A 22,552-nucleotide genomic window follows, 5' to 3' on the forward strand; every position below is an offset into this window, starting at 1 on the left:
TCACTTCAATATGTGTCCTCAGATTTCCAGTTATTCTGCATAAGGGAAATTTCCAGGAAGAAATTACTGTTGGTTTCATATGTAATACTCTTTTTCTAATTCACTGTTTAAAATGCATGCAAGTACATAGTCACTCATATTTCATACACACTTGAATATAAGCTGAACTATAAAATAACTTTGAAATAATTTTTAAAGATGTATTTATTTATTATTATGTATACAGAGCTCTGCCTTCCTGTATACCTACAGGCCAGAGGAAGGTATCAGATCACCTTATAAATAGTTGTGAGCCACCATGTGGTTGCTGGGAATTGAACTCAGGACCTCTGGAAGAGCAGTCAGTGCTCTTAACCGCTGAGCTATCTCTCCAGGACCTTTGAAAATAATTTTGTGGTTTGATTTTCCTGAATACATGTGCTATTAGGTACATAGCTGCTTAAATGTCTGCTTCCAATGTCTAACTTGTTCATTTGCTCCCACTTACATACTTAAAACTATACAGTATATAAAGTTATATATTGCTTTTGTAAATTTCTTTACTTGCTAATTTCTCAAACAAAAGAATTCAATATCTTCCTCAGCAACTGCAACACCACTGCGTTTATAATTTGCTAGAGTTCCGTTGGGAGTCCCCTGACAATTGTATAAACATATCATCTGACTTCCAGCTAAGATATCTGAGATGTGAAATCCATATGAGACTCTGGCTGTGGACATGTTATCTCGTTCACAATTACACAGTCACTTAGTATTAAGATGACTATTTTCTGAGTCTGTACTTTCCTGCACATTTATACGTGTAGCTACTCTATCACTTTTATGTGAATGATTATATCTACTACATCATTTTTTTCAGTTTCTGTTAGAAATTTCCAAATGTACACAAAGTGGAGAAAATACTATAGCAACACATATTCATATCACCGAGATTTAACATTATCATATTTTTTAGTAAACACCCAAAAATTAATTGTTTGCTATCCTCTAATTCTGAGTTCTCTCACAATGCTGTTTTTATAGTTGTTCTATTAAACTTAACAATCAAAAATCTACACACTGTGTTCAGTTTGCGCTTACATTTCTGTACTGTAAAATCACCTTTTGCCATCTACTTTGTTTTCCAGCACTATTGACCTATTAAAAGAACTGGCCGTTGTCTGGTAGAAAGCACCATTACTGGTCTTGTCTGTTAGTTTCACTTGGTGTCAATTGAATTGTTCATCTGTTCTCCGTGTCTCTTCCCATGTAAAGTTCACAACAGTCTTCCATATAGTACTGTAATGATTGATGATCATTGCTAAAATCAGTCACTTCATTACTGATTATAAAATAGTAACTTTCTAAATCCATCATTCTTCTGTACTTGCTGACTTGCATACATTTATTGAAAAAACCTACGTTTAATCACTTAGGACTCTTTGGTTACACAGAATTATACAAATCAAGAGAAATTCATTTCTTAATTGTCAAATTTTGATATAATGCATCAATACCCAAGTGACTTCCATCAAGAAGGCTTTCTTTTACATTTTAAAATATATTTACAAATCCATGGAGTATTATATTTTGTCTATTTCATTTATTTGAAGTCATTATTGTTTTAATGGCCAGACTATAACTTTGGCTAATGAGAGTCCTGCATCAGTTTTGAGAGAGTTCTAGAACAAGTATATTTATATCTAACACTTGTGTCGCAAGGACATAAACTCTGAAGTTATTCTTACATGTCCTTTCTTTGTAATTCTGTTACTCTCTACAAGCTTCTTTTCTCATTTGAACTGAGTGTAATTTAATTCAGTATGTATTTCCTATACAATATTTGTTGCCTGAAAACAAATGCTTAAGAGCATTATTACCTGATATATTTTTAGGAGATTTGAGTATAAGGCAACTCTTTTCTAGGGGTAGGAACATTTACCTATTTGCGATGAATATATTTTAGCCTAGATGTTGACATAGTTCATAGCTCCTTTACTGTTACATACCTCTGGTTAAGATGTGGTTACATAGCAGTATCTTGCTCTTTTCAATATGTGCCTGCTGTTTTGCATTTGAATTTAGCACAATTTAGTTAATCACGCTTCCACTGATGGGCATTTAGGGCTGTTTCTGATATACTGCTACTATGAACAAGGCTTCAGGAACAAACTTTGCAAATACATCATTTCACATTTATGCAAACTCATTAGGATAATTTCATAAGAGCATAACTTTTGTATCAAATAATATATTCATTTAAAATGTTCAAGTTGCTCTCCATAAAGTTGCTTCCATTTCATAGTCCAACAGAAGTTCATAAGTGTGCTTATGTTTACAATGGCCATGTCATACCGTATCTCTCCAGGGATAAGCTCAGCTGTGCATACAGGCTTGATGGAAAGTGGTAGCAAGAGCACATTTGGATCATTTTACTCTTAGCCATAAAGATATATATGGCCAGAGGGATTTTATGCAACATCTGGATATTTTCCAATTGTATCATCAAATCTAATGGAAATATAATTAATTCATCGACAATTACAATTATGCAGTATTACCAGTTTATGTGTAATCAAGCACCCAATACTAGTCCTTCTATATTTGTTGTAAAGTTTTAAAAGTAAATGTATTATGTTATATATATATATTTCAGAATTTTCTCTAATATTCCATGGGTGACTACTTTAAACTGTCTTTAAACTGTCAGGTAAAGTTCCCATATTGAAGATGACTAGGTCTAGATCTTATTCCTTTGAGGGAATTTAATTTTTAGGTTAACATATCAAATAATCAATTGGACTATGACGTGTTCATATTTATATCTGTTCTAATTTGTGCCCTCCGCACTGCTCTTACTTCTTAAAACGTAATATAAATAGCTGTTTGGTTTAAATAACCTAACAAACACTATACTGCTTAGAACTCAGGGATAATTGCTGAGAATAAGCCCTCTGACCCATTTTGTTGTTGATGTTGTTGTTGTCACCGTCCTCATTCAGAGTAAGAGCAAAAGTGATGTCTAGTGTGTTAGTCTTTGGATTGGACCATTCACATCAAAAGTATTTGCTTCTTCATTAGATGTTCTTTGGACCACATAAGGCAGAAGACTGCTATGAAGCACTAAATCTATAATAGGCTTTGTGATGTATGAGATTGTGAAGAACAATTTTTATAGACCAATGGAAGATGCCCTTTGTTCTACTTAATGCTATTAAATGCCTTGTGTTGCACCCTGTCCCTTGTAATGAAAGATGATGCCATTCAATCAAACACAAAGTTTACACACAACGTTGGGTTTTTTTGCAGCCATAGTAATGAGCATGGATTAAGCCACCTGCCCCTCTTTCCCACCCAGGCCCTCTTGAAGCCAATGGCACACACTGTGAAACAGATGCTTAGACTTAATGTTAGAGTGAATAACTGAAAGTTATCTGGCACTTGCAGGGATTAAACTCTGTAACTGTGGACTAAGTTCTCTGGCCTCACACCTATAGTATGTTACAGCTCTTTTTAAGAAACAGATGACCATGAGTGATCTGGGAAAAGCTATGTCCTAGCTAAATAACACAAATTTCCCCCATTGAATTTTATAATCTTCCTTATTAAGGGCAATTGTAATAATATCAAACAAACATTTGTGACACTTTATGTCAAGTGCACTTATATAGCAAAACAATTTCAACAGAGGGTCCTATTAAGTAGTAATTTTCTTAAATATTCAGGACAGTGCCATTTTAATCTCAGTCACATAGAAAATCCTAATTCAGTGAGAAGAATTACTAGGTATCTTTATGTAAAAAGAATGAAACATGTTCTCAGAAAACTGGGAATAGGACTACTTCAAGACCCAGCTATTCCACTCCTTGGTATATACTCAAAAGATGCTCCACCATACAACAAGGACATATGCTCAACCATGTTCATAGCAGCTTTATTTGTAATAGCAAGAACCTGGAAACAACCTAGATGTCCCTCTGTCGAAGAATGGATAAATGGACTGTAGTACATTTACACTATGGAATACAACTCAGCTTTTAAAAACAAGGAAATCCTGAAATTTGCAAATGGATGGAACTAGAAATGATCATCGTGAGTGAGTTAACCCAGACCCAGAAAGATACACATGGTTATATACTCACTTATAATTGGACACTATCCCAACAGAGATTTCCCCCTGAAAGTCTTCACTTAGCCAAAGGAGATTGGGATAGATACTGGAACTTCTTAGTGGGACTCTAGGTGTGAGAATTAAGGAAGAATGGAGAAATAGAAGGATCCAGAGAGTCCTAGAATCCTACAAGAAGACCATTAAGAAGAGTGGATCTAGATCCACGTGGGTCAGTTCAAACTACTGTACCAACCAAGGACAATGTATCAGTAAACCTATAACCCCCATCCAGATCTATCCAATGGACAGCACATTCTCCACAGTTCTCTAGAGAGCAAGGACTGACTTGGACATGAACTCTGGTGCCCCCTATCTGACCACTTCCCCTTGGTGGGGAGGCCTGGTGACATTCAGAGTAAGCTGGGTACCAGGAGCAGACCTGATAGGCTGTGATCTTATAGTGGGGGAGGCGGTCCCTTTCTGTCACAGACCTAGGGAGGAGGAATAGGATGAAAGAGGGAGGGAGGGGGAATGGGGAGATACAAGTGAGGGGATAGGGGGAGGAGGTCTCCCTCAGTCACAGACATAGGGGAGGGGAGAAGGGGAGAAATGGGAGGGAGGGAAGAATGGGAGGAAACAGGGGAAGGGCTAACAATCGAGATGTAATGTGAATAAATTAATAAAAATAAATAAATAAACAAGTGAGAGGATAACAATTGAGATATAATCTGAATAAATTACTTAAATAAAAAAAATTTAAGCAAGAATCAAACATGGCATGTCCTGGACAGACTAAATAGGCTAAAATGGAAGTGTGGGTGAATAAGTAGAAAAATAGAGATAAGAAGAGCACCTGGGGGAGGCAGCTTAACATAACAGATAGAAATATAGTTTGAGGAAAGACCACAGTTGCACTTTGCATTAATGAAAATGCTTAAGATCTAGTGTTAAAATGGAATAGTTGGCCTTAAAGATAAACGAAATCATATTTCAGAACAATGGACGCAACTGGAAATTATGATGCTGATTAAGTAAACCAGACTTAGAAAAACAAATATTGCATGTTTTCTCTTATGTATGAAACCTGTATTTAAGGGTGTGTGTGTGTGTGTGTGTGTGTGTGTGTGTGTGTGTGGTGTAGTGTGTGTGTTGAAAGTAGGAAAAGGGACATAGGAGAGAAAGAAGGGAAAAGAAGGAAAAAAGGTAATAGAATATATGTAACATGAAAACAGAACGTATGGTTATTGAAAGTACAGATAGGGGTAGGGGTGAGGAAAGGACACAGTGATAGGAGATGAATAACAAAGTATAAATGAAAATGCCATAATGAAACTCATTAATGTGCATATTAACTTAAGACAAATAAAATTTAAATTCAATGATACATGCAAAAGTGTAGTAAAAAAGTGATCATTTTTTTCAAACTGGTGCATGTTTTAAACTCAGCTATTAGCTGTATAGCCTCAGCAAGCATTGCTCAGTTCCAATTTACTTATTTGTAAAATGAGGAAAATAGAGCTACACTGAGTGGCCACTAAGAGAGATTATTCATTTCTGGAGGACTGTCAGAGACATTCTCAATAAATGATACAGGGGTTTCTAGCAGCAGCGGGAGGAGTGTATATATACTAAATAGGGCTTCTGTCCCTGACTGTGCCCTCATTAGCACCATGTAAACATTAAAAGGGAATATCACCTATCCCTCTGGCAACCTCACACATTCCCACCAAGCTCACAGTGCCCTTGATTGCTTTCTATTGCCTTTTTCTCTTTAGGCACTCCTCAAAGTTCTCCCAGCCTTACTTTCTTGCCCTCCTATCCTCCAACTCATTTCCATGCTGACATCAAAGTGATTTATCTCAACTATTAATGTTCCATGTTGCTGTACTGGCAACTATTTAGCATAGTTTGACATTGGTTCTTAGCAGGAAACCTCAAGAAATGGTGATACTTAAACTGACTTGTGAGGAAACAAGAGAAATGGTGAATTGTTTGTTTCTTTCTAGATGCTTCAGGCCAGATGCCAATGTTTCCATTTGAAGGTTATGCACTTGGTGCAAAGTTGAGAGCCTAATTCATCACATTGGAATTGATGAGGAACATGGTTGATCATTTTGTCAGTTTAACATTCTTTAACCATGCTGGAGGTTTAGGAGACCTATGTTAGTTAGTTGTTTCATATAGGACTTCATATGGGACTTCAGAGTTCTCATCTGTAATGTGGAGGTTAAACTTGAATGATTTGGTTTTTCAATTCAGTTCTACTAATGTATAATTTCCTTGCACCATCTGAGGAACTAATATTCGTAATAAAATTTCTATAAATTAATATTCTTCTTTCAGTATTATAACTTCAATAAAATGAGAAAGGGGGTACAAGAATCAATTTAATTAACTGGCTGGCAAAACTTCAGATCAGCAAACCCAATATGTCAGAGAATAAGGAGTTTTATCCCCCATCTTTATCACTTCAATTTCTGTCATCTTTATTTCCTAAAATGCCAACAGATGGTACAGTTTGAGTTTCTTTCTTTTCTTCTTATTTTTTTGTTTTGGGGTTTTCTGTGAGGTTTTTTGTTTTTTGTTTTTTTTTTTGAGACAGGGTTTCTCTGTGTAGCCTTGGTTCTCCTGGACTTGCTTTGTAGACCAGGCTGGCCTCAAACTCACAGAGATCCGCCTGCCTCTTCCTCCCAGAGTGCTGGGATTACAGGTGTGTGCCACCATGCTCAGTTCAGTTGATACAGTTATAAAATAAAGGTAAAGTAAAAATTTTGTTGTATAAGCCTATGTATTGAAATATTTCAATAAACTCCAGCACACTGCAAGACTCGTTTTTTGGGAATCTATGTGCCATGTGGTTGAGATCGAGGGTGTCTCCGTTTTAACACTGTACTTCAAATATTACAAAGAGAGGATTGATCCGCTTGACCACCAACAAACCATCTAGAAATGAATGACTTGTTACTTGTTTCTGTGAACTAGGCTATGTAATCTTGACCATGAACTGTATTTATTAATAATTGAATTCTTATACTTTATTAAACAAAATAATTGTACATTATTATTGTTATTTAGAGATTTTTTCAATCAGTGTCATATCCAAAAGTCACATTATGATAAATTCAACAAAGGAAGGAAATACATGTGATATTTAAGTTACCACTATTTTCGGTGGTAAAATTAAGTGTCTATTATTAATTTTGAAATATTAATTATCTTGAAAACTCAAGATATGTAAATAGCTTCCTAGCCATCTATAGACTATAATTAGGAAACTAGTTGCAACCAAGAAATAATAACTATTAATAGCTACTTGGCAATTACTATGTGCCAGAGCTGTATGCCTTTTAAGCCTTGCATACATTTAATCCACCTTTGAACGTAAATTACAGAGTCCCACAATGATAAAGTAATTGTATTTGAACCAGGAGAGATAAGAGTGAATGGGTCTAAGGAATCTATCCTCAGCCCAGTAGTGGACAATGAAAATGATTTAATGGATGAGTCTTGAATATATTGGGATCTCTTGGAGAGAGGAGGAAAAAGCCTGCCATGTAACTGAGTCAGAAATCAACCTTCAATTCTTAAAGTGTAAAAAAAAAAAAAAAAAATACAATAGACTTGGGTTTCAGTGAAATGTTAGTTATGTTATCATGGAGTAGGCAATAATCCTATTTTAAGCAATTTAAGACATTAAAATGCTTAAGGGAATGGAAGAACAGAACAGAACTGAAAGAAAACAAAGAATTTAAATCTCCAAAAATGGTAAACACTAATCCCTCTTGGGCTTCCACTCAGCCATATTTTTGTTCCCTAGGGCAGTGGAAATGGGCTTCACCTTTGGAGGACCAACCATGGAGACAAAGGGGAAAGTCACCATGTGGGTCAGCCTTTTGTCACTCTAGTTCTAATCAGACCAACTCCCATCTTACTTAGTTTATGTATTGTAAGTCCTTCTGTATGATTTTTACTTAATGTGTTCTAAGCTAGAGAGAGAGAGAGAGAGAGAGAGAGAGAGAGAGAGAGAGAGAGAGAGAGAGAGATGCAAAACCATTTCTTGAGGGAGAGAGGCTTAAAAATCTCTACAAAGTGTTCCAACAGATCACCCTTAAATCCTTGCTTTTGAAAAGTGAAGATATGCTAGCAGGTTCTTAGGGTTGGGCATGGGGTGGGACCAACCACAGTCAGTAGATCAGTTCTCTGCTGTGAAATGAGGACGTACAGCAGGAGTACGGAATAATAACAGCGGTCACCACATTAAACTTCAGCACTGATCTGGGCTCAGGGACAAATGCTTTCTGTGTCATTTGATCCTCTGATGTCGTAAAAGATGGGTATTACTAGTATCTTGTTTTACTGATGCTGTCATTCTTCAGCATCTGAGGGCATGCAACTGTCTTAAACATCTGGAACTACCCAAATAAAGATTTTTTAAAACATACTTTGCAATTAAGTTTGAAAAGCTCCTTGGGGACTTATGGGTGCTAAAATGAACACCACGGTGATTGAAATTATCTATTCTTCTGAATTCAACTTAATTCTGAGTTCAGTAGGACAAATCACACCCTGGTTCCCAACTCAGGAATGTCTGACCACTAATTCCAAGAACGAAGTGTCTCATGAAGCTTCAGTTGGATGAAATACTTTATTGAATATTTTTATTAATGTGTTCATTCAAAAAGTATTTATTGGGCATCAACTATAAGTTCTGAATGCAGCATCTACAATATACAAAAAGGAAGACAGATTTGTTTGATATAAGCCTAAAACATGTTGAGAATCACCAAGTGCTCATTCAGGTACCACCCAGAGATTAAGCTTAATATTTAGCCTAGTTTCAAAAACTAATTTTAAAGCTAAGCAGAATGTGGTTTGGACATTGTATAGCCTGGGAAGGTTACTCAAACGTTTTGACTTTCAGCTTTCTGATTTATGACATGAAAGTAATAGAGCTGCCTTATATATAAATATAGGGAAGGATCACATAAAAATCAAGTATTGAAAGTTCTCAGCACTGTGTCTGACACACAGAGCACATTCCAAACACACTTACTGCTACTGTGGTCGCCGTTTTCCTTCTAAGGGGAATGAAATTCATTGAGGGGAAATTACCAGTCTTGTATTGCATGGTTTGTGATGGTGAAGCAGTCTTAAATTGCTGCTATTAGTCAAATATTTCTTATACTGCACTTTCCACAGGCTTTTAAGAAATGCTATGGCTTATCCAGGGAGTAGAGACATAAGAAAACAGTTCCTGAGACTGGAGTTTTGACTCATGACTGTAATCCCAATATTTGGGAGGCTGAAATAAAAAGTTCACAGCAAGTCCATCCTGGGTTATGTAGGAGCAAGAAGGAGACAAATAAGGATGGACAGACAAATGCAGAGAGGGAGGGAGGGAGGAAGGGAGGAAGGGAAGGAAGGAAGGAGGAAAAGGGGATATTGCTTAAACTCACCTAAATCTTAGAGCATCATAATACCTAGTAAAGGAGTCATTGGACAGATGTCTATCCCAGCTGTGTTACTTGCCACCATGGAATGGATACCTCCTCACCTGGAGATTAGGAAGGAAAGACATTCAGAAAACAGGTGTGGTTCGCAGAAAAATACTGGGAATTAAGCTGGACAATACATTTTCTCTTTGCAACGCAAGGGATATGTACTCAAAGTTCAAAATAGAAGCACAAATACTACAAACACTCAAGGAATGATAGGTTAAAAAATATAGATATTTCACAGCAGTGAAAACTCACAGAAATTGTTGAGAAATTCAACAAGAAAGAAAAATGACAGAAGCTCTGCAACAGAGCCACAGTGATATTCCTTTGTGTATGTACCGCACTGATGAAACACGAAATTAACTGATTTGTTAAATGAGGGGTTAGAGACACATAAATAGACACATAAAGTAGCTGCAACAATAACAGTTGAGTTACAGTTGCCTAAGCAAAAGATCATCTAGTCTTTTCTGAAATTTACTTCAGTTTAATCAGAGGCCTGAAATGTTGGTCATTTTCATACATAAAGAATATGGAGTATTATAGGGCTTCCCTAAGAAGAACAAGGCTTAGTATTCTAAATTTAAGAATGCATAGTGCAGGCATTCTGGTGCCAGAAAGTCTAATGAGAGCTCCTAATCCACCACAAAGGATGCATTGTGATTATTTCTGATGTAATTACAATATAAAGCAGTTGTTTCACTACTGTGCACTTATAACTTTGCTAAGAGAGTAGATCTAATATCAAGTGTTCTTAGCACAATAATTGTTAAGAAACTGCTCCTGTGCTACCTCATCACTGAATCTTGATCATGCTATTTTTGCTGACCTGAAAATCATTTTTGTACAAGGTGAATATCGCAAATACATGGATTGTTTATTCATTGGGTAATTTTTTGCTTTTCCAGGGCATCAGGCACTGTTTACACAGCACTAGACATTGCAACCGGACAAGAGGTATGTACTACTATCCAGTCTTTACTAATTTACTTTGTGTTTATCAAATTTTCTTGTTGATGATGTGTGTCTAGTGCAGCATGGGGTTATTATGGGAGAGTAATTTGTTGATGTACCGAACATCTGAGATAGAGAGTTAATGACTGATAAAAGAAAGGGTTCATATTTGTAGAACAGAAAAAAATAGTAGATAAAGAATGTGTACATTTATATTCATGTATATTTTAATAGTCATAATTTGTTCTTATATTTTATTCATCATTCAGGTGGCCATAAAGCAAATGAACCTTCAACAGCAACCCAAAAAGGAATTAATTATTAATGAAATCCTTGTCATGAGGGAAAATAAGAACCCCAATATTGTTAATTATTTAGATAGGTAAGTGCTCTTTCTCTTATTGTTTATATATTTCATTCCTAAGATGTTGTTTTCTTGTCAAATTATTTATTGGGAATTTATTCCTTTGATAACCATTTACAAATATTTCTAAAATGATACAAGTAAAAGAGTAAATATTTGTCTAGCCATCAAACACTTGAAAATATATTTTATGGACTTGGTTCTGAATATAAGTAGTCTGTATGATTTCCTTTTTTGGATGGTGGCTCCATGTTGGCAGGAAATAGACAACTACATATAGGAGAAACCACTGGTGATTAAACATTTAATCACGTGTCTATTTGGAGCCATATGGTCCCTAGGAGGCTAAGTAAAGAAGGCAGACAACTATAGCCCTGCTTTAATGGATACTTTATGATTAACAGAGTGAGGTCGAGGGAATTGAGACTTTCAGCTTAAACCTTCTTCCTACAGCAGGTAATTAATGTCTTGTTAATCAGCAGTATTAAGAGCATGTTACAAATAGGCACTTAAAGACTGTGTTAATTCTTCTCTTGTGGTTAACATCTGTCTCTTTGAGTTTCAGTCATTGTATGCTTAGCACCACCAGTTTGTTCTCTGATGGGATGCAAAAGACATAAGGCTAGATCTCAAGTTCCATTAGCCTGCTGTATGTGTTAGGCCAATAGACATTAATAGGGTAGGAAAATGACAGATAAAAGGACAGTGGAATTTTCAAGTTTTAATCAGTGATTCTTGCAGTATCCTTCATGACCCATCTACAGCAGTGTGACATAAATTCGACTTCTGTATTTATAGTTATGCAAACTTACATTTGTACTTTTTAAAGGGGCTGATTTCTAGGCTTTTGTCCATAACTAATAAAAATGGAGCCTATGAACTTTGAATTGCAAGAGACTTGCCTATTGGAACCCAAAAGTTCTATAGAATTAGCATCACAAAATAGAAAAGTCTTACTTCATAGTGAGGTAGGCTTTTGTTTTGTTCTGGTTTTTTTTTTTTTTTTTTTTCTTCTTTAAATATACCTGTAGCTCATGATGGCCTGGAACTTATCATATCCCCAAGGTTACCTTTAAACTCAGAGTTGTCATGCTCTATTCTCCCAAGTAGGGGGAATTACAGGTGTGTGCCACCATACCAAGCTTAGTGACATGGGTATTAAGGCATAATGGAGTCGCTGCACTGCAGTCACTCTTCTCTACAAGAAGATGTTGCTAATTTATTTGAATAATATCCTACTCTTCCTGAAGGGTGAGGCTATCCAGTGACGCCAGGTTTGAGCACTGGAGTGTGTTCCTTAATAATCAGTTAAAGATAATGCGTATAACCCTTTTTACACTTGACTTTCATCACAGATAAAGCCTGAGGACACTAGAGTATCTACTCCTTAGTCCAAAGTCAAAATGTTCTTTTTTTCTTACAGCTACTTAGTGGGTGATGAACTGTGGGTAGTCATGGAATACTTGGCTGGTGGCTCTTTGACTGATGTGGTCACAGAAACCTGTATGGATGAAGGACAGATAGCAGCTGTCTGTAGAGAGGTAAGAAAAGAAAATGTTCCTTCCTGACAAAAAACATGAAATCTGTCAATGCTCTCCTAGTGGTTATTTAGAATATTTCTAGCATCAAAATAACAATGGCATATTTTTCTACTAAAAATGGAAAATGTATTTAAACTATAACTTAATGTCATGCCTTTGTATTACCTGTGCCAGAGCCTTATTTGGTTGCATTTTTGTGGCTCTTTTAAGCACAAATATGCCATTCAGGACACCTTGCATCTAAGTCCATACATAGTAGTGTCAACGAACATGAGCAAATATTATGTTCACATGGAATGCCTTTCTGATCCGTGCATGATCAATGAGTCTCATAAAATACAGACTACGTTATGTTCCCATTATTTTCTAGAAGTCAATTTTCAATACATTTATTTATTCGTGTGTGTGTGTGTGTGTGTGTGTGTGTGTGTGTGTGTGTGATGTGTGCACATGGATATCAGAGAACAACTTGTGTACATATGGATATCAGAGAACAGTCTTTGGGATTCAGTTCTCTACTTCCATCCTGTGGGTCCTGGAAATTGAGCTCAATTTGTAAAGCATGGCAGGAAGTGTTGTGACTTGTTGAGCCATCTCATAGGGCCTAGAAAGCAATTTAAACAGTTTTCCCTGACCACAGAAAGTAATTGCTTTCACAGTAGTCAGTGAATATTCCTTATAGGCCTTCAGTGGGCCTGAGGATCTGTCATTTATAAAGAGATATCAGAGTTAGTGCATTTAGCTTCTAGAAGATTCGATGGTATTTTATTCTATTATTTTGATCAATGTTGATCAAATGTATAACATATGCTTTTCAATGGAGTCTCATCGTGAAATTTTCTACAGTGTGAAATGGAAACTTGAAAACCAATGATAGTGCAACCAGGCTAAATAATATTATCTAATTTTTCTGTTGGCATGGTTCTCTTCAATTTCCTCATTCTTTGACCCTCCTCATTCCGATTACTCCTGCTCAGAACATACACACACATAGCAACAAATCATGTTTCCTCATCTTCCATGAATCAAGTTGATATTCACTTATTAAGATATTCTACCTGAGCCTGTATTTTGTATCTTTTAGTATTGCAAGACAAAGACATTTCCAAACAAGTAACTTTGGAACTAAATAACTGGCCATCCTCAGACATCAGAAATAGGCTAAGGAAATTATTTCAATTGTCCATTCTTGTTTCCTACACTAGATCTAATGAGTCAAATCTCAGCACGTACACTGAGGCTTACAACATCTGGATAAGACCAAGCTGAATCAATATCACCTAGAAAACAAAACAAAAGCATGATTATGTTAACTGGCCAATTGGACTGTAGTAATTAATGGTTCACTTCATTATCCTCTTCATGGTTTAGTCTATAGCGGGGCATGGGTGCCTTCAAATATATAAGATTAAGTATCATCGCTGTTGTAAATGGTAGTGTGATTTGAAAATGGTGTTAAAGCATTCAGTATGCAATTTCACTTCACAATATAATAGCACAACCTTTTCCAAAATTTACCTGAAGATGCAAGATAGAATTAAAAAATTCTTTGTGATATAATTATAACCTTTTTTCTGATCCAATAGTGCCTCCAAGCTTTGGATTTCTTGCACTCAAACCAAGTGATCCATAGAGACATAAAGAGTGACAATATTCTCCTTGGGATGGATGGTTCTGTTAAACTGAGTAGGTATTTGGATTCCGACATTTAAGAAAATATTAGGGAATTTCTGCTGCTCTACTGTCTTTCCTGAAAAGATGATGGCTACTAAAAGTGATAGATCTGAAAACAGTTTGGGCTTAATTTGAACTAAAGAACCCATGTGCTAGTCTCTTCCTATAAATTATGACCAGATACTTTTGGAATTAATATTTCAGAATTTCTAATGGTATCCAGAATGGATTTGATGGCAAATAACTAACTGGAAAATGTAAAAGTCCTGTAAATATATGAGAAAGTGTTGGAAAGGCTAATGAAAGTGGCATCACCTTTGTCAATAATTTCTAACCACTTTGAAATCAAGACTAGCGGAGAGATCAAGAAATGATCAGGATTTGAGTTAGGCAATTGTGGGACTCATTTTATCATTAAAAGAAAGTTCAACAACATGGAAAAATAAACTATTGCAAAAAATATTTGGGCACACTTTAATAGATTTTTCTTCTCTACAGCTGATTTTGGGTTTTGTGCCCAAATCACTCCTGAGCAAAGTAAACGAAGCACTATGGTTGGAACCCCTTATTGGATGGCACCTGAGGTGGTAACTCGAAAAGCTTATGGTCCAAAAGTTGATATCTGGTCTCTGGGAATCATGGCCATTGAAATGGTGGAAGGTGAACCCCCTTACCTTAATGAAAATCCACTCAGGGTAAGTCAGGAAACTTCCTATTCCTTCCCCCAAAAAAGAGAACAGAGAAGAAAAAATACCAGTGGTCAGAACTGGCACTTTTTTTGGAACAAATAACACAGAGACAACAAGTTATGATATATAAATTGCTCTGCACTGGAAGTGCCTTGTTCTCAGTCTCTCTAACAGCAAAAGCCTTTAATATTCTTTAATATACTATAAAGCTGTAGAAATGGAAGAAAGAAAAGATGAAGGAAGAAAAGGCATTTTTATCATATGTTAAAATACTTGACCTAGGAAACTCTTGTTTCATAATTACTTTAACACAGTAAAACAGTACCAGAACACTTACCATTTTTTAAGTTGGACATTTTTCTTTGCAATGATTCATAGAGCAAAAAACAGCTTGGTTGACAATGAATGAAACAGACATAAACATAGCACCAGCCTGATGAGATCACAAGCTTAATTAGAAGACTGTCAATATGAAAACTATTTAGGGTAGAGAACTCAGTTATCTACTACATAATTGGAGGTTTGATCCTCAAGCACTTCAGTTACTTCTGCAAAGAAAAAAAAATGAAAACCTCCACCTTGTAGGCTAACCCCACCGGCTTTACTCAGAGATCGTGTGGGTAAAAGTCAAATAAATACAAAAGAATCACTTGCTTAATGTAGAAATCGGTCAAAAGCTACTGGGGTGTAAAGAGCTTCACAGTAAAGCTGATGCTAGATTTCATATGCATAAAGGACACAAGATTGTTGTTAAATGGAAATAGGCATAGATTCAAATCTACTCTTAAAACTCATACACAGCATCATTGCCAAAGGTATTGTCTCTATCGTTGTCATGAAGAGCCTAAGACTGTGTTTTGTCCTTGGGATACAAAACCCATTGCCCTTAGTAATCAGTTAAGTGTATCCTCACTGTGTTTGCAAAATCTATATTCAACCCAAATACATGTGGCTCTCTCTATATGCAAAGAAATCTGTGAACTAAACATCTAGTTGTTTCTGCAATTGAAAATTTTGTAATTGAGAACCATGCTTTCAATATGGAGGGAGAAGCCTCCTCTCATCTTTCCTCCGTTTGATTCCACGCTGGTATTTGGCCGCTGATCCTAGAAAATCACAGATATGAGGGAATGAATGCCCTAGCGAATGCTAGGGGCTGTTAACACTAGTCTCAAGAAACAATCTGCAGGTGAGATGTGTGCATTGATTAGCCATCTGCAGGGCTGCGTAGATGAGAAGGGGCATTTTCCCACCATTTGTGGGCCAGCCCTTCATGCATTTAATCCGGTCCACCCCTGACCTGTGGAACAGCGCATCAGGATAATTAAGAGGCTTTTCCTTATTGTTTAACTATATTTTCCCATGAAGCAACAGCAATGAAAGAACACATCAGATTTGTTGTTTCTATAGATTTCCTCCTCTGAGTCTTCGAAGTTTAGTGGCACTAAACAGATTACAGCTATTTTGCTTTCTGCCTTCTGCTGAGTAATTTACAACCTGGGGAATTTAAGGATGAAATAAATGGTTCTGTAAGGCAACTGGTCTCAGAAATGCATTTATTGCTCTCTTCTGTTCCCCAGTCATAACTGATCTCTCTTTAGCTAGACTGGTAATTAGTAGAAAAAAAGGAAACAAGTTGTAATCTCCATAGGCGTCTTTTAGCCTGACATCAGAACTCATAATTAATAGCTTGTCTCTTAGGATTCATAGCCTTCTACCAAAACAAGTCCTTACAGATTAATAAACCACAGAGTTCAGGAAGTCTACATTAGGATTATGAGAAAAAGTGTGTTCAAAAAGACCACCTTGTTGAATTCCACAGATAAGGATTGACTAACATTGTGCCTTACTCTCCTTATGGGATTAGGCCTCTGGGTAAATAATCAACTAGTGAGCTTGAGGCAGCCTAATTCTGAAGCCCTCTTCTTCTAGTTGCCAGAAATATTTTCAAGCCCTGCTTGTAAATTTGCTGTTATTGAGTTTCCTTAGAGAAATGACAGTGACCAAGATGCCTAGATGCCCTTATATGGGACTTGAAAAGAGTGTTCACTGAACCCATAGGAAGATTGGAGACAGAAAGGTTCAGTGTGACACTGTAGAGATCCTACTCTTTTCTTGGATTCTGGTGACCAGTCGTAATGTTGGGAACTAGAAAATCATACAACTTTATAAGAGATATGAAAGACTCTCAATTATTTTTTAAAATATATTTAATTAATTTATTCATATTACATCTCAATGGTTATCCCATCCCTTGTATCCTCCCATTCCTCCCTCCCTCCCATTTTCCCCTTACTCCCCTCCCCTATGACTGTGACTGAGGGGGTCCTCCTCCCTCTGCATATGCTCATAGGGTATCAAGTCTCTTCTTAGTAGCCTGCTATCCTTCCTCTGAGTGCCACCAGGCCTCCCCCTCCAGGGGACATGGTCAAATATGAGGCACCAGAGTTTGTGTGAAAGTCAGACCCCACTCTCCACTCAACTGTGAAGAATGTCCTGTCCATTGGCTAGATATGGGTAGGAGTTTGAAGTTTACTGCATGTATTGTCCTTGGTTGGTGCCATAGTTTGAGCAGGACCCCTGGGCCCAGATCTGCCGGTCATAATGTTCTTGTAGGTTTCTAGGACCCTCTGGATCATTCTATTTCCCCATTCTCCCATGCTTCTCTCACCTAGAGTCCCAATAGGATGTCCTCTCCTCTGTCCCACTTTCCTGGTAAGTGAAGACTTTCATGGGACAGGCCTCTTGGGCTAGTGTCCAGATATAAGTGAGTATATACCATTTGACTCTTTCTGCTTCTGGGTTAACTCACTCATCATGATCATTTCTAGTTCAATCCATCTTTGCTGATACTTAATGACAGCTTTCTTGATTTTTTATATGATCAGGGAAATTCTAGACAGCTTGTATGTACCAAGACCATTAGGCATAGTTGAGAGAAGCCCTAACTACTGAACAACAGCGACGAAGGGTCAAACTGTATCCTGTTCCCTCCAATCTCTGGAACCTGTGCTGTGGATTGGAATGTCTGAGTTTGATGGCGTGTGTTCATTTGGAATTAAAGTCAGACATAAACTTCCTGAACACCAGAGAAGCAAGCAGACTTTGCTAGCACTCAGTCAATATTGTTTTGAATGTATTTCAGGGAGAGCTGGGAGCATTTCCTTCTTTTTCCATAAGCCACTGTAGAGCAGCAAACTTTATTGATGGGTTGTTGACACTCCTCTTCCTTTGAAGGCTTAACCTATGCCTAAAAGGAGGGGAGAGTTGGGATAACTACAAGTAAAATAATTATAGAATAGTAACAGTGTTTCTTTTTAATAAGAAAAAATATTGCCTGTCAAATGATAGGAAGCCCTTAAGAATTCGGCACGGGAAAATGGGACTTGGCCATATAAAAACTGAAAGTTTCATGTAGATTATACAGAAGCAGACAGTTCAAAGTAGTGAATTATGACCCAGAAGAAAGCCAAAGAAGAAACTGATTCCATAGCAAAGTAAAATCCAAGAAATTAACCAGGCGAAGAAAAGAGAAAGTTTAAAAATGTGGCCATCAGGGAACCATTGTTGGCCCAGAGAGATTCCCATATCCTCTGATTTTTTTTTTATCATTCCTCAGGGAACTTAGAGGCTCAGATGGTTTGGGTATAACCCATGGATGTATATGTCTATTCCACTAATAAGTACCATACCATTGGCTAAGGAATTAAGTCCACAAAAATCAAATATCATTGTAAAGAAATGAATCTTGGGTTGTGGTTGCACATTTGCTCACTGAAGTGTCCACTCATATGTTTTATCTTATGGCTTTTGAAATATGAATTCACCAAGAAAATCAGGGTCTTCCTGAAACTAAAGATAACTTCTGACTTTTAGGTTTGTTTTGTTTTATGTCCTTTCTATTTCAGCCACAATATCAGCTTAAAAAACCATTGGCACTCTGATCAAAACATTCCCAGAAAGTTTTTAGCTGAGCCTCTCAGAACACCAAGTTATTCTCATCAAGGACATCTATTCCAGTGATTCTCAACCTTCCTAACGCTGTGACCCTTTAATAGAGTTTTTCACATTATGGTGTCCACAACCATAACATTATTTTCATTGAAAATTCATAACTGTAAATTTGCTACTGTGATGAATATTTATAATGTAAATATCTAATATGCAAGATATCTGATGTGGGACCCCAAAGAGGCTGTTGATTTAAAACTTATTCCAAGAAGTAATCTGGCCTTTTTGCGGTGCCTTTTATATTTCTTTTCCTTTTCTTTCTTTCTGGTGTTGAAAAGAAGGAAATACTTCATCCTCACATGTAGGGGATGTTGATGCATGGGAAAAGACTAGAGAAATTTTTCTGGCATCTCTACTGACTTTATTGATTATGGGAGTCAAGGAAGGAGTTCTGTGTCAAGGTCTACCAGTCTGGAATCTGTTACCTTGTGTAGGTTACTTCTTGGTTGGGCTCTCTTTCCTTGCTGCTTTAGATGATTACAGTTTGACTAAGCTATTGCCTGCCTAGTGTGAACCACAAAGCCCTAGACTCCATGGAGTTCCTTAGGCTATTGAAGGGAACAAGAGTCAGGGTTCTTGGTTCCATTGGGGCATTTCCTCTTTAATTCATTTCCTTTGTTGTCATATCCAATGAGATGCACCTAGACAAAGACACAAATGTATGTTTCTGTTTATTGATTCTGTGTGCTTTGGTTTTAGGTAGCTATACCTTTCTTTGACCCTGCCAGGAAGATTGTAGTGTTGTCTTTAAGTGTACTTTCACAGAAGTGACCTTCAGAAAGCATGTAGACAGCCTATCTCATCACCTCCAGACCAAATGTGCCCTCTAGAATATAAGGACCACCCCCCATCTTACCAAGCAAAAAAGTTTGACCATGGTGTGAAACATGCTGTGTGTGGGACGTGACAAAGTCACACTGATACTAATCATAAAAAAATACTGCAGTGGTGAGCAACTGAAATTAACAGTGTAGGGAGTGATTGTTAAATATAGTCACTTTTCCAGTGGTAGTTCTTTCTCAATTTAACTTTTAAATTTCTTGGCTAACAAACAATAATTATATATATTATCGGAGTAGAGTGATATTTCTTTTTTTAATTAATTAATTTATTAATTAATTCGTATTACATCTCAATTGTTATGCCATCCCTTGTATCCTCCCATTCCTCCCTCCCTCCCACTTTCACCATATTCTTTTTCCCTATGACTGTGACTGAGGGGGACCTCCTCCCCCTGTATATGATCATAGGGTATAAAGTCTCTTCTTGGTAGCCTGCTATCCTTCCCCTGAGAGATACCAGGCCTCCGCATCCAGAGGATATGGTCAAATATGGGGCACCAGAGTTCATGTGAAAGTCAGTCCCCACTCTTCACTCATCTGTAGAGAATGTCCTGTCTTCTTGGCTAGATCTGGGTAGGAGTTCAATGTTTACTGAGGGTATTGTCCTTGGTTGGTGTTACAGTTTGTGCAGAACCCTTGGGCCCAGATCTGCCCGTCATTATGTTCTATTTCTAGGTTTCTAGAACCCTCTGGTCCTTCTATTTCCCCATTATCCCATACTTCTCTCTCTCTCCCTTTTTAAAAGATTTATTTATTATTCTATATATAGTACTCTGCCTGCATGTACACCCACAGGCCAGAAGTAAGTGACAGATCACATTATAGATGGTTGTGAGCCACCATGTGGTTGTTGGGAATAGAACTCAGGACCTCTGGAAGAGCAGTCAGTGCCCTTAACTGCTGAGTCATCTCTCCAGCAAATGAGATATTTCAATGCATTGATCACATCCGGATAATTAGCATGTTTATCTCCTCACCATTACAGGATGAGAGAAATGGAGCAGTAGAAGAATGAAGCTATCCTATGTTCTGGCCTTTATCCTTATTTCTCTCTCTTCATTCTACCAACTGCCTTCCCTCCTGCTGTCCCTTGGCTCCTGCCCTTGCCTTCCTCTCTTCCATTTCCTCTCATTATCACAGCATCTCACCTTTCCCTGACTTCCTGGACTGTTCTCTTTCCTGATTTTAAAAAATCAACATGGTTATCTTAACTCATACATTCAAATGCCCCATAGTTCCAAACCATGAGTACTGCTAAGGTCATGCAGTGTCACATCATGAATGCAAGTTGCCTGTTACACATTTCTTAACAATGAGCACATGGGCTGTCAGAGTCATCTGGTATTTATTTTATGTCATTGGCCAAAGATTTCTGCTTGGAAAAAAGAGTATTCCAAGGCTAGTCTGGCACTTAATCAGTCAGTACTACCTAATTACCTTTTATTATCAGTCTATAAGGTAGATCCCTAAGTTCATTCTAAATGGCTCTTTAGGGATTAAGCAGCAAAACAACAGCTCCTCATAATCTGGTGACAGATGAGATTTTTGTGTGTAAGGTAATATAGAGGTAAATTGGACTACAATGCTATATCATACTGCAGTGTGAAGTTGAAACAAAGTATGGTATGCAGTAGTGTGTGTACATATAGTGGTTTCTTTTTGCAGAGTGGATTCTATTAAACTTCTTAGAAAAACAAGGAATGTCCAAGCCTTTCACACAATTCCTAAGCACACAGGAAGTAGTACTATGTTCTGGCATTTAACCTGTTAAATCCTAGGTAATGAATAAACTAAATCATAAGGTGTCAACTTGCTCATTGCCAAATATTGCTCATAAAGCATTGAGTTAAAAAAAATCTAAAATGAGAACAGAATCAGGACAGCAGGAGGTTGTAGGAACCATGCAGAATACAAAATACAGGAATTCAATTATTCTTCCAATTAGATACACTAATTTTCTCTTAATATTTGTGTAAATTCAGTTGCGCATAAATACTGGTAATATAAACTCTCAGTATGCACCCCCTACAAACACACACACACACACACACACACACTCCCCCCTCCAGCTATGTATGTATCTTTTGCTCTTCATTTTCAAAATAATAGAGAAGTAGAGAATCATTGACCACAAGAGTTCCCAGTTTCTCCGGACATGGGAAAATACATGAAGTATGCCAGATGTTCACAGATAGCATGCCTCATTTCTTGACTTCTCTTGTCTGCCTCTGCTGAGAGACTGAAAAGTGAGAGAGGGTGACATGCAGAAGTTAAGAGCATGGAGTCAGAACTCATACTCCCTGGATTCAAATATTGATGATATCTATATTGTTAAAAGTATGACATTAGGCAGGTTATTATTCTTAACCCCACAGGAGATTTTCTTTAGCTGTCAGTTAAGAATCATACTATCCTACCTCAGGAAATAGTTGTGTGGATTATATGAGATGACAATGATGTTTTTCATAAAGCAAGATTGGTTATTATATACGTGCTACATATATTATATGTAATGGAATCAATTATATATTTATACTTGCTATGATCATATACTGATGTTGACATGTAAGTAACCTTCTTACTCTTGTTGTTCAATTATATTGTATGTTCAGCAGATTTTGAGTGTACTAGATTGGGAAGCCATTCACCATGTATAAAATAATTGCCACGGGAAAAATGGACTGTGAGTTTCAAATACTCAGCTTACAGAAAGATTTCTCAACCCTAACCTGTCCTTTTCATAAAGTGCTTCATTATATTGCTGTTGGGACTTGTTAAACTCGCAAGCAGATTTCCATGAAAGTCTCTTGGTTTGTTTTCCAATGACTTAACGTAAACATTATAAACTGCTATAATGAACTTAAGTCACAAACTAAAGCTTTTTAATTA

General features: G+C 37.0%; 1 protein-coding gene across 1 annotated transcript in view; it reads left to right on the forward strand.

The window, feature by feature from the left end:
* Positions 1–22,552, forward strand: part of Pak3 (p21 (RAC1) activated kinase 3) — a 116,800-nt gene that overhangs the window by 87,668 nt on the left and 6,580 nt on the right. The window contains exons 13-17 of the mRNA XM_051142529.1: positions 10,497–10,545; positions 10,812–10,924; positions 12,330–12,447; positions 14,034–14,133; positions 14,620–14,816. Coding sequence (XP_050998486.1) covers positions 10,497–10,545; positions 10,812–10,924; positions 12,330–12,447; positions 14,034–14,133; positions 14,620–14,816 — 577 coding nt within the window. The remainder of the gene's footprint in view (positions 1–10,496; positions 10,546–10,811; positions 10,925–12,329; positions 12,448–14,033; positions 14,134–14,619; positions 14,817–22,552) is intronic.

Source organism: Acomys russatus, chromosome X (genome assembly GCF_903995435.1).
Source record: "Acomys russatus chromosome X, mAcoRus1.1, whole genome shotgun sequence".
Taxonomy (NCBI): domain Eukaryota; kingdom Metazoa; phylum Chordata; class Mammalia; order Rodentia; family Muridae; genus Acomys; species Acomys russatus.